The 26,310-nt window shown below is 37.3% G+C and overlaps 1 protein-coding gene across 2 annotated transcripts in view; it reads right to left on the bottom strand.

The window, feature by feature from the left end:
• LOC150088464 (DNA mismatch repair protein Mlh3-like) overlaps positions 1 to 26,310 on the bottom strand; it is a 186,186-nt gene that overhangs the window by 11,577 nt on the left and 148,299 nt on the right. For both annotated transcript variants that reach the window (XM_090370784.1, XM_090370783.1), the window contains one exon: positions 8,680 to 8,782. In XM_090370784.1, the coding sequence (XP_090226910.1) occupies positions 8,680 to 8,782 (103 nt within the window). The remainder of the gene's footprint in view (positions 1 to 8,679; positions 8,783 to 26,310) is intronic.

Here is a 26,310-nt window from a genome sequence, read left to right as displayed (position 1 = left end):
TCTGAGCAAGAGGAAGGATTAACAGTAATGAGCTTACTCAATCCATTCAAGGCATTAAACATGTCAATCAGATCTCTTCACAAGGTGCCTAGTCTCCAGATGCCATAATTTGCAAAACAGAAGCCTTTCCTGGTAAGAGCGCCCTTTTGCTCCTCTCACCAATCATTGTTCTTCTCTTTCCAATATATGCAGAACAGCTGAAAGAGTAGCTCATGGTGTCTTGCCAATGATATACAGGAATTTTGCTAGCAGGGATAAGGAGGTGATTATCCCCTAGTATAAGACTGCATACAGGTTTGAAGGCCTCATTTTAGGAAGGATGTAGAGCTGCCGGAACGTACAGAGAAGGGCAACAAGATTAGTGAATGGAACAAAGGGTTGCTCTTGTGAAGAAAGGCTCAAGTTCTCCAAATTGCAGCATCTGGAGACTAGGCACCTTCGAGATGATCTGATTGAGGTGTATAAGGTCTTGAAGGTTTGAGCAAGCTCAATGCTGACAGGATTCTTCCTCTTGCTCAGATTATTCACCTGAGGAGATAAATTCAAATTGGGGGGAAAGACAGTTGTAGAATAGATGTGCGGAAATTTGCCTTTAGCCAGCGGATGGTTGATTGTTGGAACAAACTTCCATCCGTCGTAGTGGAGGTCAACAACTTAAATAAGTTATAGGCAGAACTAGACAAACATTTGGAGTGAATGGATTGGTGAAATGGGAAGGGTTTTTTTTTATTTCTGCAGATGCTATATAAGCTTCCTTTTTTGCGTCATATGCTTCTAACTAATGCTAATGCAAGTATCCACATCCTTTCTAAAATGAAGCTTCTTTCTTATACAATGAGTACTACTTCTAAGCAGTACTCATTGTATAAGAAAATGGTTAGGCCATTTTCTTATACGATGGGATAATCACTTCCTTATCCCTGCTGGCAAAATTCCTGTATATCATTAACAAAATGCCATGAACTGTCCTGGCAGTCTGTCTGCACTGCTCAGAGAGTGAGAAAAGCAACATGCTGAATTTGGATATCAGCAATCCATGAATAACACGCCATGTAGTACAACACGGAGGGTAGTGCAGAACAAAAAAAAAGGCCTAGGGATAATTGTGCAGTTAGATTGAAGTTTCCTGAGCAGTGCAGGGTAACCCATGGGGCTTTGTCAACGATAAACTGGAATTTTGCTAGCAAGGATAAGGAGGTGATTATCCCATTGTATAAGACAATGATCATAGATCTGGAAGCCTTGTTTTAGGAAGAAAGTTGATCTGTTGGAATGGGTTAAGAGAACAACAATATTAATGAGGAGAACAAAAGGGTAGTCTTACAAAAGGGTTCTGCAAATTTCAGTGTCTGGAAACTAGCCACCAGCAAGGAGATATGATTGAAGTGTTTAACACTTTGAATGGATTGAGTACGATAAATTCCAGTAGCATTTTCCTCTTGCTCAGACAATTCACATGAAGGGGCATGAATTTCCTTTTAGCTAGATGGCAGCTGATTGTTGTAACAAACTTCCATCTGATGCTATGGAAGCAGGCAGTTTAAATAAATTTAAGGAGGAGCTACACAAATTATTATAGAAGGGTCATACAGGTTATATAAGAAGTAGCATAAAGTTAAATCGAGGAAGGATGGTTTCAGGATAGCGTGAGGAAATTTGCTTTTAGCCAGAGAGATGACTGTTGGAACTTTCATTTGGAGCATGTTAGTGGATTTGAATAAACTAATGAACCTAGACAAATTATTAGAGGTGCTGGACAGGTGGATTTGGAAAGTGTTTTTTTTTTTTTTTTGCTGTTTTTGTATAAGCTTGCTTTCTTGCATCATTTGCCAGTACTTATACTAAATTATTAAACTGACCAACTTTGCATAGCTTCCGAAAGCAGATTATTTTCCAATATGAACCAAATTATGTGATGTTCATCTCTCACTGGTTCCTTCTAATTTACTGATAACTACTGTTATTCAACCTAAACATCATAATCTTAGAGAACAAGTAGTTTTTTTTTTTTCTTTTTTAAATGTGGGAGAGTAAGCCATAAAATTATATGTGCATTCGTTTTTTGATTGTGGGCTTGCCAAATACGCATATTGCTAATCAGAAAAAATTTTAAGCATCTCATTCTAAGCTTGTTCAGAAGACATTTTTGTCAAACATGATCAAATGCCTTAGAAATGTCATCAGCAGCTGCTTGAGTTTCACCAAACTTTCCCATTGAATTTGTTGAGAAATGAGTGACATAAAGCCATATATCACCAGTGGTTCCATACTGATGGAATCTATATTGGTGATCAGATGAAAGAATTCAAGACAGTGTAAGAGTTGGCAACTGATTGATTTCTCTATTACTTTTGAAAGAGTAGGTGTATGTGCAATGAAATAACTAGAAGAGATATATATATTTTTTTTTGAAAGAACTGTAAATGCAAAAGGATAATGTAAAAAGGTGGCACAACAGTTCTGAAAAACTTTGCATCAAGATTATTCAGAATTCTTCTAACACCCTTCTGTCCAAAGACCACACAAGGCACTGAGTGCTTGGTATGGTAGGAAGCGATTTGCTAAAACCATTGATACAAGGGTTATACAAAAAGTCAGCTTTACCTTTAGCAAAACAGGTCTTTTTCAAATAATGATAAAAATTATTTCAAAGAAATTTGTACTAAGTTTACAAACCTCTTCATGTGCTTCGTTGTGAATTTTACTTTCCTCTACCTATTGATGGTTTTCAATTGACAGTTCTTCCTCACAAGATTCTAGAACCTCAAAAATGCCCCTTTAAATCCCCAAGTTCTGTCGTAACTCCCACATAAATAATATCCTTTTGGACTAAAAGCACAACATCTCTATATTCAAGGTGGGATCAGAAAGTTCAGGGACTTAACTAATATTTGGGAAATGGTGAACTTCGCTGGCTATTAGGAGGGATCTCTTTTGAAATAGTTTTCTTGACATCGTATACATCAATTCACTTCTGCTACTTTTGTAAACATTCCTGATAGGCTTCTATTGGAGTTGCTAATAGTTCCTGTGCCGCATTCTAAATAACTGCCTGAGTAATTACAAATTTTTGACCTTTGTGGAATTGGCAAGCTCCAATTCCACAAAGATAATAATATACACATGATCTTCATGAATTTGAGACTGTCTTGCTTTTTTGGGCTATGGAGAATATGATATCTTTCAGTGAGAGGACTGGGCATTTGTTTTGAGCCACAGTCATACACACATGATTTGTCACCAGTAGTTGTGTAAGAAACAAAGTAGGGGCCAGCAGAAGCACGTTGATGAAGACCGATCCTGACATGCAATAACTCAATGCTGTGATCAGTGAGGATGTAAAGAAAAAAAAATTGGCTGAAATGCAATACATTCCCAAATCCTGTGAACAATCGACTGACATGTCCTATAAGAAATATCAATTTCGCTAGCAACTTTACCTACTTATCCATTTTCATTCCAACTTCTTTCTGGATCAATAAAGAAACCAGCCTTTCCCGTTTAGCTGTACCTTCCCACTATACCTTTCTTTAGCTCCTCCCAGCTAGTTCCTCTTCTCTCCACATTGCTCTTTACCTCTTCTTGCCATCTTCTTCTTGGCTTCCTCTTGATCTTCTACTCTCCATTTTCATTTCTAACATCCAATTTGGCAGTATGTTATCCTCCATTCTTTTTACATGACCAAACCATGTTGATCTGTTCTTTTCAATCATTTTTTGAAATTTTTCTTCTCCCACTTCTTCCAAATGGCTACATTTCTTACGCTATCTCTCCTGTTCTTTCCACACACACCTCTCAGAAACTTCATTTCTGTTGCTTGCATTTGGATATCCTTCTCCTGCATTACCCATGATTCCGATTCATGGATGATTACTGGTAATAATCCATGAATCATAAAAATAAGCTCTACAGAATAACATCTTGCACTTCTCAGGTACCTCCTTTCTCCAAACCTAGCTATTTTACACAGTTAAAAGATATCCCTGGTCTGTTCTACATATCTCCTTATCAATTCTCCCTTCTTTATCTACTGTATTCCCTAAATATCTGAAACTATCTACTTCTATCTTCTTTCCCTCAATAAAGATGTTAATCCTCTCCTCTTTCTCCTTCCTTGTAATTATCATTGCATTACTCTTAGCATCACTAAACTTTAAATTATATCTATTTGCTTCCTCCTCCTCATCACCATAAATAAACAAATCATCAGCAAACATCATCACGCTTATTTTTTTCTGTTCCAATCCTTTTCTCTACAGCAGTTGCTATATCATCCATTACTAGTATTAACAGTAGAGGTGAGAGTGCATTACCCTGTCTCAGTCCATTATTAATTTCAAACCAGTCTATGTTTCCAACCATTTAAAGTTGAGCATAGAAAAATTTCTGATATGGATTCAAGGTGCTAAAATGTACATGAATAGCAGAGACAATATGCTAGCAACAGAAAACCTTCTCCAGCCTATATGCTAAAAACAGCTGAAACAATATAACAATATCTGTATGCCATACAATAAAAAGAAAATAATAATAAAACCCAACTAAAATTAGTAAATAGTGTTTGATGATATTACAAAATAGTAAAAATACTTGAAAGTTTCCACTGAGATCTATATTGCTACATAATTTTTGCACACGATTACACTTATCACCACTAGATGTGACTAATATACCATAAAACAAATGTCAAATAAAGCATTTTTTTTGCATAATGTAAACTAAATCTCATGCCAACTCCCTTGGCACAGAAGAAAATGCACAGAAGTTTATCCAATCAGTATCGAATATGCAGCCCTGTGCATTTTCAGTGTGAAAGGAGTGAAACATAATACATATATGGAATGTCTACTAATATTTTTAAACTGGAATTTTTGTTAGCCGAAAGGGGAAAAAGTCAGTAAAAAAAGCGATTACATTAAAAGATTTGCTTTACATGTAATGGAATTTTGTGAAAAGAAGCTGAAAATGAAATTTCTCTACAGAGCAACTGAACAGACCTTTGCAGTGACTGGATTTTCTATATGATGCATATATTATTTAAGAAATGAAAAGTTTGATGAAACTTGTGAATAGTGTAATGGTCTTTGTACTCAAAAAATAGTAAACATCTTATATCATGAGTTCCATAGGTATTACAAATGACATCTCAAAAGGCTAATCTGCCACATATCTCACCTCTTCCTTTACAGTAATTCCTCCACACCACTGATTTGCAAAACCATAAATTTAAAATAACAAATTTTTATATTTTACAATCCACTTTTCTTTTCCAGTCTCCTTAAGCAAAGAAACACAATTGTTGCTCCCACCCCCAATGTTTGTGGGAGCTGGTCTAGTTGTGTCTGTGTATGTGGAGGGGCGGGGAATTTGTTTACACTATATTCACATATTCTATATAATATTGGTGTAAATACACCATAGAAAACTCTTAAACGAAAAAATTACGTTTGTAGTTTGAAGGGGCATCATTTTATCTGTATCTCATATTGTGCTCCTCCTTCACAACGAGTTGCCATGTATTGCACTACCTCGAATAAGTAACGCTTCATTAAAAGAAAAGAAAAGACTATTGTTACTTATTCTCGGTAAGCACCACCCGAGACGGCACCGTTTCAAAGCTTGTTGGCCCTTCATCGGTGGGTGGGCAGGCACCTCGGTATTGCAGACATGACAATCCAGTTGTGAAGATAATCACACAATATGAGAGATGCCAGAAGGTGTACATTGAAACGGTGCCATCTGGGTGGTGGTGCCCACAGAGAATAAGTAACAATAGTCTTTTCTTTTAGTGAAGCATTACTTATTCGAGGTAGTGCAATACATGGCAACTCGTGAAGGAGAAGCACAATATGAGATACAGATAAAATGACACCCCTTCAAACTACAAACATAGTTTTTTTGTTTAAGAGTTTTCTATGGTGTATTTACACCAATATTATATAGAATATTTACGCTCTTAAACATATGATGCTTTGTTGCATCAATCTTCATTTAAACTATATTCACAGCATACCTAAAAAGTGATTGCCATTGAACTGAATGGAGTTTCCCTAATCTTGTGGCACATTTGAAGATCACAGAAGAAAATGGACCATGGTGCAAGGCACACAGTTTGAAACCACCGCAATAGTTTTCCCTCTTAATGATTCAGAAGTCAGAACCATATATAGTAAATTCTGTAAAGTCAGGCACTTTACAATATGAAATTCTTTAAAATCCATCACATATTAGAAAAAAAACAAAAAATTAAATCCAGAAAGAAATTCAGCACTTGTATTGATGATCATATTTGTCTTTAAGAATATATGCAAAAAAGAGTGACATTTTTTTTCTTTATACAATATTTGCATAGCTATCTTGTCCTTCAGTCTATTTTTGCAGACAGCAGAATTTAAACTGCAGAGGTTATGCAATGATCTTAATTCCCACAGCAGAACACGCTTATCTTTGAAAAGAGTTGCCCTGGTACTGCCACTACTTTCAAACAGATGGTCTCGATAAAAGGTTATTTGGGCCATTTGTCTAAAAAGAAGAGACTGCTGTGACAGTCTGTTTCATTAGTGAAAACACAATAACAAAGCAGTTTTAAAGAGGTTATTCTATGTGAGCTGCCATGTGAAATTAGAGCTTCACAGTTGCAATAAAAGTAATGCTTTTTAACGAATTCTCCAGTTATTGCAATATCAGAACAACTCATTAAAAAGCATTAAAAGATGAAAAGACAAGATATGTACATTAAGTTCAGCTGTTTGTATTTCACAGTTATTGAAATGTACTCTTTTAAAACTTTATATAGGTATACTTCTCTAAAATCTGGAAAATTTTTAAATTTAGCACCTCTCAATCTGAGATTGCCAGAACATGGATTTGTTGCTATTTCTCTATATTTTCATAAATTAGCATGTTTCACAATATCAAAGAAGGACAATCACACTACTCTTTCAGGAACAATCCTTAAAATCCAGCACTTCTCAATCTTCCAAGTGTATCAGATTTTAAACAGCTTACTGTACAGCCGGACCTTTCTTTAACGAACTTCCATATAGCAAATTTTTTTGATTTCCCCCTGGTCATTACATTGAAAATAGTTTCTGTATAACAAAGAAAATTTTTCATATAATGAACTGATTTCAAGAGACCTGGGTATGCATTTGTTCTCACCTCTGGCCTTTAGGCAGCAATAGAGTAACACTGTAGAAAGCACGAATTAAGAGCTAAAAGGATTAAGAATAAATCACTTTAGCTTTTAAGAGCTAAAGGGTTTAATTTTTAAGAGCATTCCACAATTTAGTGGTGCTCTGGTCTGGTCAACTGCTATGTATGTGTCCACAGCCATTGGCAAAAATTAAGGCATATTCCCAACATTGGCTCTGGTCAACCTGTTTTCTGTTGTAAGCACCCTATTAGAGAATTAAAAGAGAGTGATTTTCCTTTATCCCGGAAATTCATCTGTTGTTTTGCAGAAATGAGTCATCCACAATGTCACTAAATTTCACCTGTCTCTGTTTACATGGCAGGTACAAGTGGTCCCAAAATCAGTTTTGTTTTAGCTGCTATGCAAGTAACCTTACAATAACCTTACAACCTAAAAATGCAAACATTTTTATGAACAATGTACAGCAAACTCCAGTGTACAGCAAAAAATAACCAAATATTTTACAACATAATTCTTAAAAGTGTACTAATATATTGTGCATATCATGTAAGTAGTCATTTCTTAATATATATGTATTAATAAATTAATTGGTTTAAAATGTTAGAAAATTTATTCGTTCTCACTTATTTCTGATTTATTTCTTATCTTTTACTATATTTCTGATTGTTAAATTACAGTAATTTTCGTTGAAGAAAAGGTCATATTTCTTTATAATGAAATTTATGTGTAACAAATTTTTTCGAGCGAACAATCGATTTTGTTATATAGAGGTCCGACTGTATATGGTGTTGCACATGGATTTTTGCCATCTCTTCTCTCTTTTTATACATTTTCGTAAATTAGCATGTTTTGCAACACCACCAAAGGAGGACAGTAATTTTCAGGTACAAAATCCCCGCAGTTGTTAAGGGATCATTGTAGTTGTTTTCATCATATATTTGCCCATCTTTTAAATAAACAGCAGATTGACCAAGGCCATGTTATTTGTTTTAAAGTAGCAAAATAGAAACTCAGTGCGCTAGACAACTCATGGTACAGGAGGTCGTTCTACTGTGAGTAATAAGACCATTGTAATATTCACTACAGTTTAAAATCAGCCGCCAAAAAAAAAAAAAAAAAATGTAAGTGGACAGAATGGCCCAAGTGTTTTTTACTGAATTTTCATAAAATCCTCATACGTTTTTAATATATTTACTTTCTCCATTGAATAAATTAAATAATAAAGTTATTATAAGATGGGAAAGATCTCACAGATGATGAGATGAGAAAGCACTAATTTAGATAAAATTTATTTCCCAATGGGGTTGAAATCAACATTAGATTGAAAGTGCAAGTATTACTTCACCTGTAAAATAAGGAAATCTCCAAGTTCCCTACATATTGCTGGAGATGAGAGGTAACATCTTCTCCCTTAAGTAATTATGATTAATTCAAGTCATGTGTTTCCTTTGCATACATTTGTGCCAAGGGATTTGGGCAAGAGTGGGTACATTCAAAAATTTTACTGACAATAATTTTTATACCATGGCAGGCCTGAGAGTTTATAATATTAGTTAGCGTCTTTGGAAGAGCAGAGGTAGCGCCACCTGTTTGTTGTATCATGAGTACCCATTCTCTCAAAAGGTTCTAAAAAGAAATTGAAAATCTAGTGTAGTAAGGTCTAACTGTTAGTTTTGACTCAGACAATTTTAAGTTATTCAGCAATAAAATAAAAACAGAAGTATCAACAAAAAAGAATAACAAAATTTGTCAAATAATATACCAATAAAGTATAGGGTGATTATGTAATGGAAGAATAATAACTATTCTTCCATAACATGATCACCCTGTATTTCACTTACATGGAAGAATAGTTATTATTAAAAATAATACCTAATATTATAAATGATATAAAGCATATTATTTAACATGTATATCAATTTTAAATTTATCGCAATCCACAAGATGAGAAAGTACAAAAGTTTAGTTACACCGATACCAGATGGCTAACACCAAACTGTAGCTGTAGTTTGAAAAAATAAATGGGGATGAAACAGGGAGGAGAAATAGACACTAACCCTTTCCCCCTCTAACACTAATGCAATCAGACTATGAACAAAACTCTGATCTACTATCATGTAAGCTGTTTTTTTTTTATTTTGCCAGCACTGTAAGAGGATCCAGCTTCTGATAAAATTTCTTCATGGAAGCATGGTGCCAGTGTATCACTAATAAGTGAACTAACTTCCAAAGGATTAAGCGTGAAAATTCTTTTAAGACCCGTAGCGGAGCAAAAATTTCTTTTAAAACACTCTCAATCCTGCTACATGAATCTAAAATCATATCTGAAACCACAGCTCCATCACCAAATAAATTCAGTTGAGTGAGCTGAAATCAAAAACCACTGAGAACTGGATGGTTGTGCTGCAACCACTAAAAGTTCTCAGAAATTTGTAAGAGTCAAATAAAGATGAACATCTTGGTCCAACTATTTATTGTTTTTTGTGTTGTTCTGTATCGTAATTTTGCTTTACATGTTAATATTACTAACAGCACACACATGCCTGTGCCATTAGTAATATTAACAAGTTTTAAGCACACAACACAAAATAGCTCACTCTAATATTGCTTCTGTGCCCATTATGAAATTAAAAATCATCTTCTGTTCCTTTTATTTGGCTAATCAATTTTAAAACTACATTTGATTACAGAAAGTTCTGTAAATACTGAAAGGAGAAGGTAACAATCATTACAGTCATCACTTTACAGCCAAAACTGAAATCCTGATGAAAAAGAGAAGATACAATATCAAATTAATGTTAAGAAAAATTTAGAATTTAGGTTATGTACTAAGCAACAAAAACAAAAAACATCTGTACCGTTAAACAATCTGTCTAGTTTCAACCAGCTAAAGAGAAACAAAAGCCCACCATATATACACATTAGAATCTATAAAACACTGACCACCCTGTAACTAAAGTATGCCTCTTTAATTATTGAAACTGTACAGTAAAATAATATAAAATCACTATTTACAATAAAATATTATGTAAAGTTAAAAAAAGATCTACAACAGAAGAATTTGTAATTCTTCACATTATTTATTATACAAAATAGATGCCCATATGCTGCTTGATTTAATTTCGTCAGGCATATAAGACTTTGACAATGAACCTGCATTATAACAAATAAAAAAAACATGAAGTAAAATAGTTATCACTTACCTCTGTTTAGTATCCTATTTAATTTATATCCTGGCTGTAAAAACACTCTGCTAAGCTGATGATCTTCTCACACATACAGTTAAACTTGGCAGCAAAATGAAGGAATAACACCATGAATAAAAACTTAATTGGTGCATATATGTATGTGTGTGTGCACACAAATATGTATGTGTGTGTGTGTGTGTGTGTGTGTGTGTGTGCATGTACATAACAAGAAGTGAACAGGAAAGCTTGCTAGTGAATTTAAAAAATGAGAAGAACAACTTCTTAAGGAACAGGATGAAGTAATTTGGTTTTAGTACATATTTCTGATGTTGGTTATACTGCAAAAATATAATCTGCACGTGAATTCACAATTGGCAAAAATGAGGCAATTGGCAAGTTTCTAAAGTAAAAGATTTTTCTAGTTCAGGTATACCAATAAAGTTGGATATTACATATATAGATATACACATTCGATTCCAGATTAAAGCTGCTAAGGACTGAAGTTTGTTCACTATATGGGGAAAGCTTTCCAGAATTTTGAAAAAGGCAAAATTTTTCACAACACAGTTACTTGCAGCTTAAGGCTGAAAATAGAAAAGTGGAATATACTCAATAAGCAGTGTTTTTGAACAGCAAGGATGCTTTTTATAAACTTAATTTTTTTAAATACAAGTTGAAAAGAACTTTGCCTAACTTTTGATGTGCTTCAGATGTTTGGTTCATGAACTTGTGATATGTAAATGCACCTGAACAGAATATATCTAAAAATTTTATGTGAATTTTGCATGTACACTTTGTCTTGTTAACCTATCAAAAGGGGTAGGGCACTCACAGGTGCACCTACCCTTTTTGATTTTTGAGAGGGCGCTGACTCTCTTTAGAAAATACAGCTGCGAGTTACAGGCTCTGAAAAAAACGATAAGTGTTTGCTTTTTATTTACATAATTGTTATTTTATTGTACTTAATACGTAGTCTTATAGTTCTAATTACGCTGGTTATTTTTATTTTAATTTATATAAACAGTTTTTGTAGATATACGTAATACTTTATAAAACCGTTAGCCCGTTCAAATCTTGCAGGCATTGTTTTTTGTTTATAGTGATAGGGAATTCAAATTTTTAATTGAGGTAGCTAGGTAGCTCTAATGTATAATTATAGAAACAGTAATACGCTTCACTGTTTCTATTAGATAGCGTAGTATTGACATTTAATTTAATTTAATTTATTGATCTTATTAATTTAAAATATCATGCCCCAAACTAGAGCAGCAAAGCAACGGGCACAAAGTGGCAGGAGTGCTGTGACTCGTAGGGGAACTGAGGTTGGCGATTCTCCAACGCATCACAACCTAAAAAAATGTGCAACTTGTGAAATGTTTGCCAAACTATCTGGAACGGAACATGATATTGCCATGGGGGATGTCTTTGTGTGTGCGCGATGTAAGGAGTGTAAGGAAATCAGGCAACAACTCAGCGTTGTTATGGGCCTATATGAGAGTTTGAAGGACAGGATGGATGCCCTCGAAAGATCTAAATTGAGGGGCCCATCAGGCTCTCAGCTGCCCACATCAACGCCAGAGCTTGCACTTGGTCATCACGCAACACAGCGGCAACCCCCAAGGCAGATTGCGCTGGCCCCAAAGGAACTAGTAGTTGTTGGTGACTCTATTGTCAGGGAAACGGGGAACATCCTTTGTAAAAAGGATAGGTGGAACAGGACCAGGGTATGTCTGCCAGGGGCAAAGGTTGATGACGTTGTAGAGCAGATATCATCTTTTAGGGGCACAAAAGGTGATATAGTTGTACACGTTGGCATTAATGATATTAAGAGTAGGAGACCGGCAGAATTACTTAACAAGTACAGGTCACTGTTGAAAAAAAGCCGTGAAATAGGGTTGAATTTGAAAGTGTCTGCAATTCTGCCCAGACACGATAGGAGGGAGTATATGATGAGAGCCTTGTCGATCAATTCGGCCCTGGAAAGATTGTGCAAGGCTCAAGGGATAGAATTTTTTTCAGCCTGGACTGTACTTGTTAACAGGAGAGACTGCTTCTACAGGGATGGGATACACTTAAATAGAAAGGGTGCAAGAATATTTGCTGATGCTATCGAGGCAGTGTTAGGTGGGTCGGAAAACTGATAGCTTGGGGGGGATACAAGGACTAATAGTTTAACAGTAGCCATAGGCAGAGGTGAAGGTGATTCTTGCACAACTTCTATTAGAATAAGTAGCGACCTGGAGCGAGGGGTGTTGGGGGTTTCAGGGACGGATGGCAGTCATCGTGAAACAGGTGGGTATATGAGATGTGTTAGAGTAATTAAGAATAAGAATAGGTACATGTATACTTGCATGTATACCAATGCTAGAAGTATAGTAAATAAATTTGATGAATTTGAAGTGTTGGTCAAGACATCAAAGGCGGATATTGTTGGGATATCAGAGACGTGGGTCACACAGATATAAGGAATGCCGAACCGGAATTTGGGGAGTACAATGTGTACAGAAAGGGTAGACAGGATAGGAAGGGAGGAGGTGTTATGCTGTTAATAAAGAAAAACATAAAATCAAAAGAAGTGCATCCAGTTGATATAGATGAACAGTGCACTGTTAAGTCAGTTTGGTGTGACATAAGCACTGCGAAAGCAAAAATAAGAATAGGAGTGTGTTATAGGCCTAATGACTTGAATGAGTACAATGAACAATTGTACAGAGAAATAGAGTGGGCTAGTAAATCGGAATGTCTTATAATGGGGGATTTTAACTTCCCAGATATTGACTGGAACTTGTGGGTTGGGCACTCACACACTAGTCAGACTTTTGTGGATTTATTGGATGATTGTTTTCTGCAGCAGCATGTTCGAGAGGCAACCAGAGAAAGTAATACTCTTGATCTGGTTATCAGCAGTGATCATTCATGTATTAGGAATTTGCAGATAAAAGAACCACTAGGTGGCAGTGATCACAGTGTACTGACGTGGGATTTACTTAAAGATTTAACTACTATCAGGGGTAAGGGAAAGGGTTTTTGCTTCCGTAAAGGCGAGTACAGTGGTCTCCGACAGTTTTTAAATTCTGTACAGTGGGACCAACTGACGATGTTACCAACAGTAAATTCTAAGTGGGAAGCATTCAAGGAATTAATCGTGGATGCTACTAAAAGGATGGTTAAGAAATATTGTTCAAGGTTTAGGCCTAAATGGTTGTCAAATGAACTAATGAGACTCGTAACAGAGAAGAAAAATGCATGGGATGCATATAAATTATCAAGCGACTCAGAAGCATATGGCAGATATAAGTTAATCTGTAATCAGGTCACAAAGGAGGTTCGGCAGGCGAAGGCAGATTACAAGAAATCCTTGGCAAAAGATGCTAAGAAAAGCAGCAAGGATTTCTTTACTTATATAAACTCTAAAAGGAAGGGGATGAATCTGATCGGTCCACTTGACATCGATGGTTCGACTGTTGATGATCCTGCTCAGATAGCAAACAAACTGAATGAGTATTTTACATCTACATTCACACGTGAAGAATTATTAAGGTTTGAAAATGGCAGAAGGTTATCAAATTGTAGCAAGATACTTAATGATTTTGTAATAACCGAGAGCAAAGTGGAAGAGAAATTGTTGAAGTTAAACGTAAGAAAAGCACCTGGAGTGGATGGGATCTATCCAGTTATATTAAAGGAGACGGCAAAGCAACTAAGCAAACCCTTAGCCATAATTATGAGAGCATTCTTGGACTCAGGGGAGGTTCCCACGGACTGGAGATGTGCAAATGTATCCCCAATTCACAAAGGGGGATCGAAGGGTGACACGAGTAATTACAGACCAGTCAGTTTAACTTCTGTTCCGGGTAAAATAATGGAGTCGCTGGTTAAAGATGCATTGCAGGATCATCTAGACAAGACTGCAGCAATAATTCAGACACAGCATGGGTTTGTTAAGGGAAAGTCTTCTCTGACAAATTTGATAGGATATTATGATGTGGTTACAAAGGAACTGGATGCAAAAAATAATTTTGATATCATATATTTGGATTTCAGGAAAGCTTTTGACACTGTTGCGCATGGAAGACTATTGTACAAATTGGAGCAGAATGGTATTAAGGGTAAGTTGCTACAATGGATAAAAGGATGGTTAAGTGCTAGAAGACAGAGGGTGGTAATCAATGGGTGCTGCTCTTCTTGGACTAATGTTATTAGTGGAGTCCCACAGGGTTCGGTGTTAGGTCCACTGTTGTTTTGTATATTTATCAATGATATTGATGAAGGTATATCAGGCTTGATGTCGAAGTTTGCAGATGATACAAAGGTTGGCAGGGTTGTTAATGACAGTAATGGCAGTGTGCTACTGCAACAGGATCTAGATAATTTGGGTAGATGGGCTAAGAAGTGGCAACTGAAGTTTAACCTTGACAAATGCAAAGTACTACATATGGGTAGAAGTAACCGCAGAGAAACGTACCAACTGTGTGGTACTACACTTAAGGTGGTAGAAAATGAAAAAGACCTGGGAGTAATTGTGCAGGCAGATATGAAGTTTTCTGAGCAATGCAGACAGGCTGCCAGGGCAGGTCATGGGTTTTTGTCAATGATATATAGGAATTTTGCTAGTAGGGAAAAGGAGGTGATTATCCCTCTGTATAAGGCAATGGTCAGGCCACGGCTTGAGTACTGCGTACAGGTCTGGAGGCCTCATTTTAGGAAGGATGTAGATTTACTTGAGCGTGTACAGAGAAGGGCAACAAGATTGGTGAGGGGAATGAAGGGATCCTCTTACCAAGAGAGGCTTAAGTTCTGCAAATTGCAGTGGCTGGAGACTAGGCACCTGCGCGGTGATCTGATTGAGGTATATAAGGCCTTGAATGGGTTGAGCACGCTGAATTCTGATGGGATCCTTCCACTTGTTCAGATTACGAATCTAAGGGGGCATAAATTCAAATTAAGAAAAGACAGATGTAGAATAGATGTGCGGAAATTTTCCTTTAGCCAGCGGGTGGTTTATTGCTGGAACAAACTTCCATCTGTCGTTGTGGAAGTTGATAGGTTGAATAAATTTAAGGAGGAACTGGACAGGCATTTGGAGGGAATGGTGTGATTTTTTTTTTTGGCTGATGCTGCATAAGCTCATACATTTGCTTTCTTGCATCACCTGCCACTACTACTACTACTACTACTACCTCAAAAATTACATTCCCACATTAACAGTTACTCAATGATTAAAATTGCGAAAATTTTCCCCCTTTTTAAATATTAATAAACTTTTACTGCAATACATGCTGAAGTGATTTTCTTATGATTTTCATAGATAAATTGTGTGTGAGAACCCTCAGGTGACCCACCACCATTTTTGCAACTATTCGGATTTTGCATGAAGAATGGCAAATTACCAGACAAGCACCAATGCTGCATTTGTTTAAAGTTTCAGGTTACTTGTACTTCCTCTCCCAGATCAACAAACATCTGCTGTGTTAGCTTAGTTCTTTTTGAAATAGTTATTGTTTTCACAGCATAAAGACAAAAAACATGAAATTGGTATTCTCTCAAAATGGCCACTACCCAGCAGGAAGCAACTTATGGAGTTTCAAATTTTATATGCTGCAGAGGGTGCCAAATTTGAAATTAATTTTGAAATGAGTCCAAAAATGCTGAATATACATAATCAATGTTGTTAATAATATATGCACAAGTGCAATTTTAAATTTCATGCCCTTAACAGCCTTTAAGTCCGAAAATGGAAGAGACTAAGAGGTTGATTTCTATTTTATATCTGTTTTTTGTAATTTTTAACAAAATTAAAAATATTTGCAAAATTCAAGCAGAATTCAAAAAATCTCAAATCAGTTTCCAAAAATGAAAAAGAATGTGGGCTACTACAGGTACCCTGACATAATTTTTATAACAAATGGTGTGCCACTGTTGCTGAGTTAACTAAAGCAGCATTTATTTCCAGCATTAAATTTCATATTACATTGCATATTACCAGCATTGAATTTCTTCTTACACAGTGAATAATTCTTACATGTGAGGAAATCATCTTAAAATATAACCACATTTTTATGATCCCAAATCCAAATTAAAAAGCATGGAATGAAAACACAGGGGATCTTCAACTGCAAAAAGGTTTTGAACTAACAATCAGCTGGAAAAGTGTTCACATAAATTTTCTGGGACATAAAAGAATTATTGCTAATTGATTACCTTGAACCTAAAATCATAATAACAAGGGAATATTAAGCCAGTCTTATGCCAAAGTTAAAAGCTGCTATTTTATTGAGACACTTGGCAGAGAAGAAAAGTGCATGGGATGCATATAAATTATCATGTGATACAGAAGCCTATGGTAGATATGAATTAGTCTGTAATTAAGTCACAAAGGATGTTAGGCAAGCAAACTAAGGCAGATTATTAGAAGGCTCTGGCAAAGAATGCCAAGAAAAGCAGCAATCTCAGCAGTAATCTCAGATAACTTATCAACTATGTGGAACTACACTCAGAATAGTAAAAAATGAAAAAGACCTGAGGTAATTGTGCAGTCAGATATGAAATTCTCTGAGCAGTGCAGACATGCTGTGAGAACAGCTCATGGGGTTTTGTCAACGATATACAGAAACTTTCCTAGTAGGTGATTATCCCTTTGTACAAGGCCACGGTTAGGGTGCATCTAGAGTATTATACACAGGTCTGGAGGCCTCACTTTAGGAAGGGTGTAGATCTGTTGGAACAGGTGCAGAAAAGGGCAACTAGATTGGTGAGTAGTAGGGAACAAAAGGGTGCTTACCTAGAAAGACCAATTCTGCAAACTGCAATCATTCGTGTGGGGTGATCTGATTGAGGTGTTTAAGGCCTTGAATGGATTGAGTAAGTTGAATGTGAATGGCATTATTCCCCTTGCTGGGCTGCACAGATAAGGGGGGGGGGGTAAATTTAAGTTGAGGAAGGTAATGGTGGTTGCAGGATAGATGCATTGAAGTTTGCCTTCAGCCATCAAGTGATTAATTGTTGGAACAGGCTTCCATCTGTTGTGGAAGTGGATGGAATGAATAAATTCAAGGGAGAACCAGACAAAGTCTTGGAGGGTACAGTTAAGTGTGGGGGGGGGTGTTTGGCTGATGCCATATAAGCTTGCTTTCCTGGAGCATTTGCCACTACTACTATTTCAGAAAAAAGATGGGGAAAGTTGCATCACTGGTTTTAATTCTCTATGACAATGCACTTGGGCAGAAAGCCTGGGTTGTGCAGGTTAAATTTCATGAATGTGAATTTACATAATTAATGCCCCCCCCACACACACACAGTCCAGATATGGCCCCAAGCGACTATTATTTGCTCAGAAATTCTCAAGTCTTATGTTCATGGAATTCATTTTAAACACAATGAAGAGCTAAAAGCTGTAGAAGATCAAGATCAACACCTACATGATGCTAAACTCAGCTCTTTGAAAAACTTCTTTGAAAAGGTAAATTAATTTTATTCATTACTTTTTTGATGATAACTGTCTGATTTCTATGTGCTGTGCTGTTCTGTTCTTGACTGTTGAAGGATAAAGGCTATGGGCAATCAGCCAGAAAGGCTACCACCACCAAAGCCAGAGCATCAACACTCCAATTACCCCTCTTCATCAACTATATTTCCAGAAGCATAAGGGTAAATTTAGATATTTCTCACAGTCCAGCAAAAAGAACCAACTGCTTATTGTTTAATGTGCCCTGAACTTTGAACAAAGGGTACTGGTTGTGAACTACAACAAGAAGAAAATATCAAATAACTTTATATTCAGACAATATACAGGGTTTTTAAAATTAAAGTATCCCTACGTAGAGCGCTCTGGAGCGAGTTCTAAGGCTCGTACTGAAAAGAAATTTGGAAAACAGGTACAATAAAGAATGCACTTGCCATTTATTGGAAAAAAAAATAGTTACAAAATTGTCACTATATGGCACTGTAGCAATACAAATCACTTGAACAGTGCTACAATTGTTCAATGTGTTCCTCCATTTTGGTCAACAACAGTTTCCATTCGAATAGCATTTTCTACAGCAGAACATAACATGTCAACTGGAATAGCCAGCACATGATGTCCTTCAGATCTGCCAGAGTTTGACATCCTTCCCAATACACCTGGTTCTTCAAAAAACTCCACTACTAGAAGTCGCATGGGGTGAGGTCCAGTGATCGGGGTGGCCAAGATGTCTGGATACAACAGCTGATGACTCGTTCGTCTGTAAAGTGTTGCCTTAGCAATCTTTAGACACAATGGTGGATGTGGGGTGGTGCACCATCTTGCATAAATATGGTATCCTGAAGGCACCCACATTGTTGCAGTTCTGGTATTGCGAAATTTGCCAACATTTCATAATATCGCTGTCCAGTCGGAACAGGTGCGAGGTCCATTCAGTGTTATGTATTAAAAAAAATATGGTGTTATGTATTCAAATCATGAATGTGGCCATATATCAATACCACACTGTCACTTTTGGAGAATGCAACGTGACCTCTTGGATAACTGAAGGGTGTTTTGTTGCCCAAATGCGACAGTTGTGCATATTCACTTGTCCATTTAAGCAGAAGTGAGTTTCACACTCCAAAGGATGTTCCATGGCCAAATGATATCCACCGTCATTCGCGCTAGAAACTGAAGTGAGTATGTGGCACGAATATCTGCATCACCATGCTTTAGCTGCTGTAGCATGTGCATCTTGTAAGGATAGTACCGCAACACCTGACGCATTACTAGCCTTACAGTGTAATATGGCATGTCCACTTTATGAGAAACATCTGGCACACTTGCACTACCACATGGAGATTGACTTGATAAATCCACGGCAGCCATCTTCAACACAAGAGGAGTCCACTTGTTTTCGACCTCTACCTGGTTGAACACCAAGGTGTCCTGTTGCTTCAAATTTTGCAATCATTTTGCAGACAGCACAAACAGTCATAGGTCCACGCCTTATGAGCTTCTGAGGTCGGAATTCTCTGATAGCCACAGCTGCATTGTTGCTGTTCTGATAGTACAGCTTCACTAATAGTGTCTTTTCCTGCAACGTTGTTGGCATTGCTGCTGTAGTGCAGGCAAACATCTACTGTATGATTTTGAAGAGACTGCTTTGCTTTTATACAGTACAGTACAGTAGAGTTAAGTAGTGGCACTGTGGAAATAACTTACGATTATGCAAATAACTTATGTTATTTGCATAATCGTAACTAAGATAGGTGGCGCCTCCGTAGCCAGGTGGGCAGGAGCAGCAGTGCGTAGCACACGCTTCTTGATTAGACCGGGGTTTGAGCCCGTGACCACCAAATAAGGAGGATGCGGAAAGGTCAGGGAATGACAACCGCATATCCCCAGAGCAATATGACCTTAGTTGCTAATGCTCCTAAAAACCAAATAACAAACAAACTAAGATAGTTACATGCCATACAGTGACAAATTTTGTAACTAATTTTTTTTCCAATAAATGGCAAGCGCATTCTTTATTGTACCCGTTGTCCAAATTTCTCTTCAGTATGAGCCTCAGAACTCGCTCCAGAGCCCTCTACATAGGGATACTTTAATTTTAACAACCCTGTACTATATTGTGCATTGTGACTGTTTCCTCAACTATATACTGACACTACTTCACTGCATTATAATTTAAGTATTCATATGTATGTCTCATGGATGAAAAGGCATTCCAAACTTGGAGGAATTTCCTCCATTATGTGGTAAGACCAGCACAGCTGTATATATAACTTAAAAAATTACTTGAACCCTTGTATTCCCTTGGTTGGTTTGGATGAAAATCTTGTCTTAAGATGTTAGATTAATGCAGAAATCTAATGACTCTAGAGAAAAACTCAGAATGCTGACCTAAGTCCTAATTCTATCCAATCTGTGGCAAATTGTGTTCCAGAGTTATCACAAAATGCAATTAAAATGGACAGTGTTGTTGACATAGCTTCCACTGAATTTTATTCTGACAATAATCAAGATGCAATATCAATTTTTCAAGAATTCTAACCTAAGGAAGGATATTATGAGCTACCTTACGTGTGAAGCTAACAGAATAACCAAAGCTTCTGGCAATTTTATTTTGGACAAATGGCACAGTTTAGAAACTACACTGCTCAACAAAATTCACAGAACACATAGAAAACATGGCGTAACTCGTGCAGCTTACAATGAAGCAGGGCAAAATTTGGTATTGTGTTGTACCATAGAATAATGATGAAATGAGAAGATAGTGAGAAACTTCGGACAGGTACAAGGGACATTTATGGGATTATATAACAATTACCAAAAGGGTCACATTACAGAAGTCAATACAAGATGCTCAAAAATATGGTACATGACATCGGTACAGCATATGATCCCCTCCAATGGCTAAACAGGCCTAACAGTGGTGAACCATGCTCAATATATATCGCCATGCAATGCAATGCTCAAGGGTGTCCCACACTTGTTCGATTGGATTTAGTCTGGTGGTTTCCCTGGCCATGGAAGTCATTGGATATCTTCAGTTTCAAGATATTCCTCCACCATTTGAGCTCTGTGTGCAGTGCACTGTTGTGCATGAAAAGAAAATCTCAGTGAATCGCACCCCTAAAAAGTCACACACAGGGTTTGAGGATCTGTTCTCAATACCTGTGCACAATCGCGGTACACCTATCAAAAACACAAAGAGGGGTGTGGTTGTTAATCCCTATTACACCCCACACAAGAACACCACCTCAACTGTAAGTGTCCCTTTCTCTAATGTTGGAGGGATGGTACTACATTCTTGTTGTCTACAGATGAAATAACATCTAGAATCTGATGGTACTACATTCTCATTGTCTAAAGATGAAATAACATCTAGAATCTGTTTGTAGACTAAAATGGAACTCAGAGAACAGAACTGTACCCCATTTGTCAGGGCTCCAAGTCACATGCTCATGGCACCAGTTTAGACTAGCTCTGTGGGTAGTGGTTTGGGGTTAATGGGATACAAACCAGTGGCTTCCTTGTGTAGAGTACACTTAAATTGAGCCGCCTTCTTAACAGTCTAGTTGGAAATGCTTTCACTTGCCGCTGCAGTAACATCAAGAGACAACTGACAACAGGATATCATAGGGGTTCTGTCTTGCTGTTGGAGCCAGACAGTGGTCTTTTCTGGATGACATAGCCCTCTAGTGACTTGGCTAGCTCTTCTTGTAATCATTCCTGTTTTCTGAAACTGCTTCCATACTGCTGAGATGCAGACTGGGCTAGCCGGGTGGGTAAAGTGCCTGCCTGGCAACCCAAAGGTCGCAGGTTTGAATCCCACCTCGGGCTTGGTATTACGATGGTGCCGTACTCTCAGGTTGGACTTCACAGCCAATACACAAAGGAAGCAGGAAAAGACTGATCCTTCGTGTATTGCTCACTTCATACGATAAAAAAAAAAAAAGTGCTGAGATGATACTGTGTGACACATTAAGCTAACGTGCCACTTCCTCCTGCAACTGCCTGGCTTCAAGTCATCCAATGGCCTGCCATCTCAAAGAATCATCTAAATGACAATGACTTTCCATCCTGAGTAGTGGAGATGTGGCTATCTCACTGAACAAGCAAAAAAACAGGAATGAAGTGATGTGGTCACAAACCATGTTTTTATAGGCATGAATAATTTGCATAATGTCCGGCTCTCTAAGGTGGCAGATTGATTTCTATTGGATATTCTGAATTTGCACGCCAGGATGCCTATTATATCAAATATTCACCTTTGGCGACACTATTCACAATAAAATATTCATGAAAAACATTTTGTTCTGATAATTTTGTCAAGCAGTGTATTACAACTGCACTTCTTATAGATAATGAGAAACTGAGGGCTGCTTTTGTGGATACTCTCTCCACAATAACTTCTGATGCTCACAAATTGTTAATTGAAAAACAGTTAAAAGCCCTAGCACTGTTTGTGGAAGCTCAATATCATCTGCTCCTCCTCAACAAACAATTCAAGATGATGGCTCTTCCTTTCCCAAGGAAACCCCCTACAGATAACAAAACAACAAAATGTATTAATAATTCATGCTAAAGAAGACAGTGAACTGAAAACCAGTAATGATGTTAAGAATTTGATTACAAATACCTTAAAGACTGACTTTAGGAATGTGAAAATTAAGCTGCTGCAACTCACACATAGCAAAGGAACCACCCAAGATTGAACACAAATGTGTGTTCAATCTTGGGTGGTCAGCATCTAACCCTATTTTTCCCATAGGGCCTGTTGTTCGTATTGCACGATTTTGCATTGCACGAGGATTTCTAGGAACACAACTATCGTGCTATACGAGGACTGACTGTATATAATATCAAAATTATTTTTGGCATTCAGTTCCTTTGTAACCACATCATAGTAAACAATCAAATTGGTAAGACAAGACCTCCCTTTGACAAACCCATGCTGTGTCTTAACTATTACTGCAGTCTTCTCTAGATGATCCTGTAATGGTGCTTTAACCAGTGATTCCATTATTTTCCCTAGAACACAAATTAAACTAACAGGTCTGTAGTTACTTGTGTCACCCTTTGTGAATTGGTGATACATTTGCACACCTCCAGTCCATGGGGACCTCCCCCGAGTCCAAGGAAGTTCTCATAATTATGGCTAAGGGTTTGCTTACTTCCTTTGCTGCCTCCTTTAATACAACTGGATAGATCCCATCCACCCCAGGTGCCTTCCTTATGTTTAACTTCAACAATTTCTCCTCCATTTTGCTCTCAGTTATTACAAAATCAGTTAGCTCCCTGTTAGCATTTGATAAACTTCTGGCACTCCCCTCATTGAATACCTCCTGTGTTAATGTAGATGCAAAATATCCATTCAGTTTATCAGCTACCTGAGCATGATCATCAATAGTCAACCCATCTATGTTAAGTGGTCCAATCTGATTCATCCCTTTCCTTCTAGAGTTTGCATCAGTAAAGAACTCCTTGCTGTTTTTCTTTGCATCCTTTGCCAAAGATTTCTCATAATCGGGCTTCACCTGCCTAACCTCCTTTGTGACTTGATTACAGACTAGTTTGTATCTGGCATAGGCTTCTGTATCGCCTGATACTTTATATGCATCCCAGACATTCTTCTTCTCTGCCACTAGCCTTATTAATTCATCTGACATCCATTTAGGCTTAAACCTTGAACAGTATTTCTTAGTTGGAATGAAAAGCCTATTTGCCTCCAAAATTAAGTCCCCGAAGGCTTCCCATTTAGAATTCACTGTTGGTAACATCATCAATTGATCGCACTGTACAGAATTTAAAAACTGTCTGAGACCTCTGTAGTCACCTTTATGAAAGCAAAAGCCCTTCCCTTTAGCCTTGATGGTAGTTACATCTTTAAATAATTCCCACATCAATACACTGTCGCCCAGCGGTTCCTTTATCTGCAGATTCTTAATGCATGAAGAATCACTACTGATAATCAGATCAAGAGTATTACTCCCTCTGGTTGCCTCTCAAACATGTTGCTGTAGAAAACAGTCATCCAATAAATCCAAAAAAGTCTTACTAGTGTGCGAGTGACCAACCACAAGTTCCAGTCAATATCTGGAAATTTAAAATCTCCCATTATAAGACATTCTTATTTACTGGTCCTCTCTATTTCTCTGCACAATTGCTCATTATACTCATCAGATTCATTAGGCCTATAACACACATCTACTCTCCTTTTTCCTTTCCCAGTGCTTGTTTCACACCAAACAGATTCAACACTGCATTGTCCACCAACATCAATTGGATGCACTTCCTTAGATTTTATGTGTTTCTTAACTAACAGCATAACCCCTCCTCCCTTCCTATCTTGTCTATCCTTCCTATACACATTGTACTCCCCAAATTCCAACTCTGCACTGCCTATATCTGTGTGACACCATGTCTCTGATATCCCAACAATATCTGCCTTTGATGTCTTAACTAGCAATTCAAGCTCATCAAATTTATTAACTATACTCCTAGCATTGGTGTACATGCAAGTATACATGCACCTGTTCCTGCTCCTAGCCACCCTAACACAGCCCATGTATTCACTTGTTCCACTATGACTCCCAGCAGTCCTGGAAATCTCCATTACCTTGTTTTCCAGTCTGCTGCCCATTCTAACAGAAGCAGTGCAAGAATCATTTTTGCCTCTGCCTGCGGCCACTGTTAACCTTTTAGTCTGTGTATCCCCACCCCATGCTAGCAGTTTTCCGACCCACCTAACATTGCCTCGATAGCATTAGCTAATATTCTTGCACCCTTTCTATTTAAGTGTATCCCATCCCTATAGAAGCAGTCTCTACTGTCAACAAGCACAGACCAGGCTGAAAAAAATTCTATTCCTTGAGCCTTGCACAATCTCTCCAGGTCCGAATTGACTGACAAGGCTCTCATCATATACTCCCTCCTATTGTGTCTGGGCAAAATTGCAGACACTTTCACATTCAACCCTAACTCGCGACTTTTTTTCAACATTGACCTGTACTTGTTGAGTAAATCTGCAGATCTCTTACTCTTAATGTCATTAGTTCCAACGTGTAAAACAATATCACCTTTTGTGCCCTGAAAAGATGATATCTGCTCTACAATGTCAACTTTTGCCCCTGGCAGGCATACCCTTGTCCTGTTCCACCTATCCTTCTTACAAAGTATATTCTCCATCTCCCTGACAATAGAGTCACCAACAATAACTAGTTCCTTTGGGACCAGCACATTCTGCCTTGGAGATTGCCTCTGTGTTGCCTGATGCACAGGAGTGAGCTCTGTTGTTGAGCTGGGTAGCTGAGAGCCTGATGGGACCCTCATATTAATTTCTTCGAGTGCATTTACCCTACACCTCAAGCTCTCATAGACGCCCAACAGAATGCTGAGTTGGCACCTAATTTCTTGACACTCCAGACACCTAGCGCACACACACAGAGTCTTCCTCCTTGGCAAGATCATGTCCTGTTTTAGAAAGGTCGGCAAACATTTCACATTTCGCACATTTTTTTGAGATTGTGATGTGTTGGAGAATCGCCCCCTTTGTTTCTCCCCCGAACCACAGCATTTATTTCATAACATTACTGTTATGAAATAAAAAATGGTTTATTTCATAACAGTAATGGTTGTTCGGTAGTGATCTCCATCTTGAAGTGCTTTTATTACTTGCTTATTAGCTGGATTAATATTTTAGTAGCCAGCCAATCCTCACACTATCTGTGAAATTTACAAATAAGTAGATAAACTCAGGAGTATAAAAAAAAATGCTTCGAGGTAGGAGACTAATCCCTATGTAACTGCTGAAGGGTTGAAAACAAATTCTGTAAAAGAAAATGAACAGTCATTAAATTGATAGTGCAAACACAACATGAAAAAGGTAAGAGATTAATGTATTACATCTTAAATTTATTCAGACAATTCATCTAAATAAATTCAAGAGCTATGCTGAAACCAAAATTTGCACTACCCACTTCCACCTCCAGATAGTGCACCAGCAATTCTTTGATCAAATGGTCTCTTTCATCTGAGAAGACCAAGGTTATTTAAATCCAAAATTCCACCCCCCCACAAGGGTGATGATAATTCTGAGTAATGATCTAGCAATTTTTTGATACATTTTTCAATGCAAATCTATTTAAAAATGATAAAATGATAAAAACACCTTGCCATAAAGTCTAATTTTAAATTAATTCAGAACATTCATCACTATAATTTATTGGAATGATTGCTTAAAAAAAGAATGCCTATGGACCAAAAAGATATAATGAATACTGAATTTCAGTGACAGGTAGAAAATATTTTAAACAGTACAAAACAATTCTTTATGATAATTGCTCAACATTTCTTAATGAAAATTCAGTTGCTTTATCTCATAATAATCATAATCAAAATGGAAAGAAATACAGACTTATAATTATATTGCTAGAAAGCGACTGAAAGAAGGGATTTTCCCTCAGACACAGCAGTATAATAGGTGATTATGTTCCTGACCAAGAGTCCAA

This window comes from Mastigoproctus giganteus, chromosome 3, assembly GCF_048544385.1.
Source record: "Mastigoproctus giganteus isolate SK-2022 chromosome 3, ASM4854438v1, whole genome shotgun sequence".
In the NCBI taxonomy this organism is placed as follows: Eukaryota; Metazoa; Arthropoda; class Arachnida; order Uropygi; family Thelyphonidae; genus Mastigoproctus; species Mastigoproctus giganteus.
This window is presented reverse-complemented; position numbering and strand designations above follow the sequence as displayed.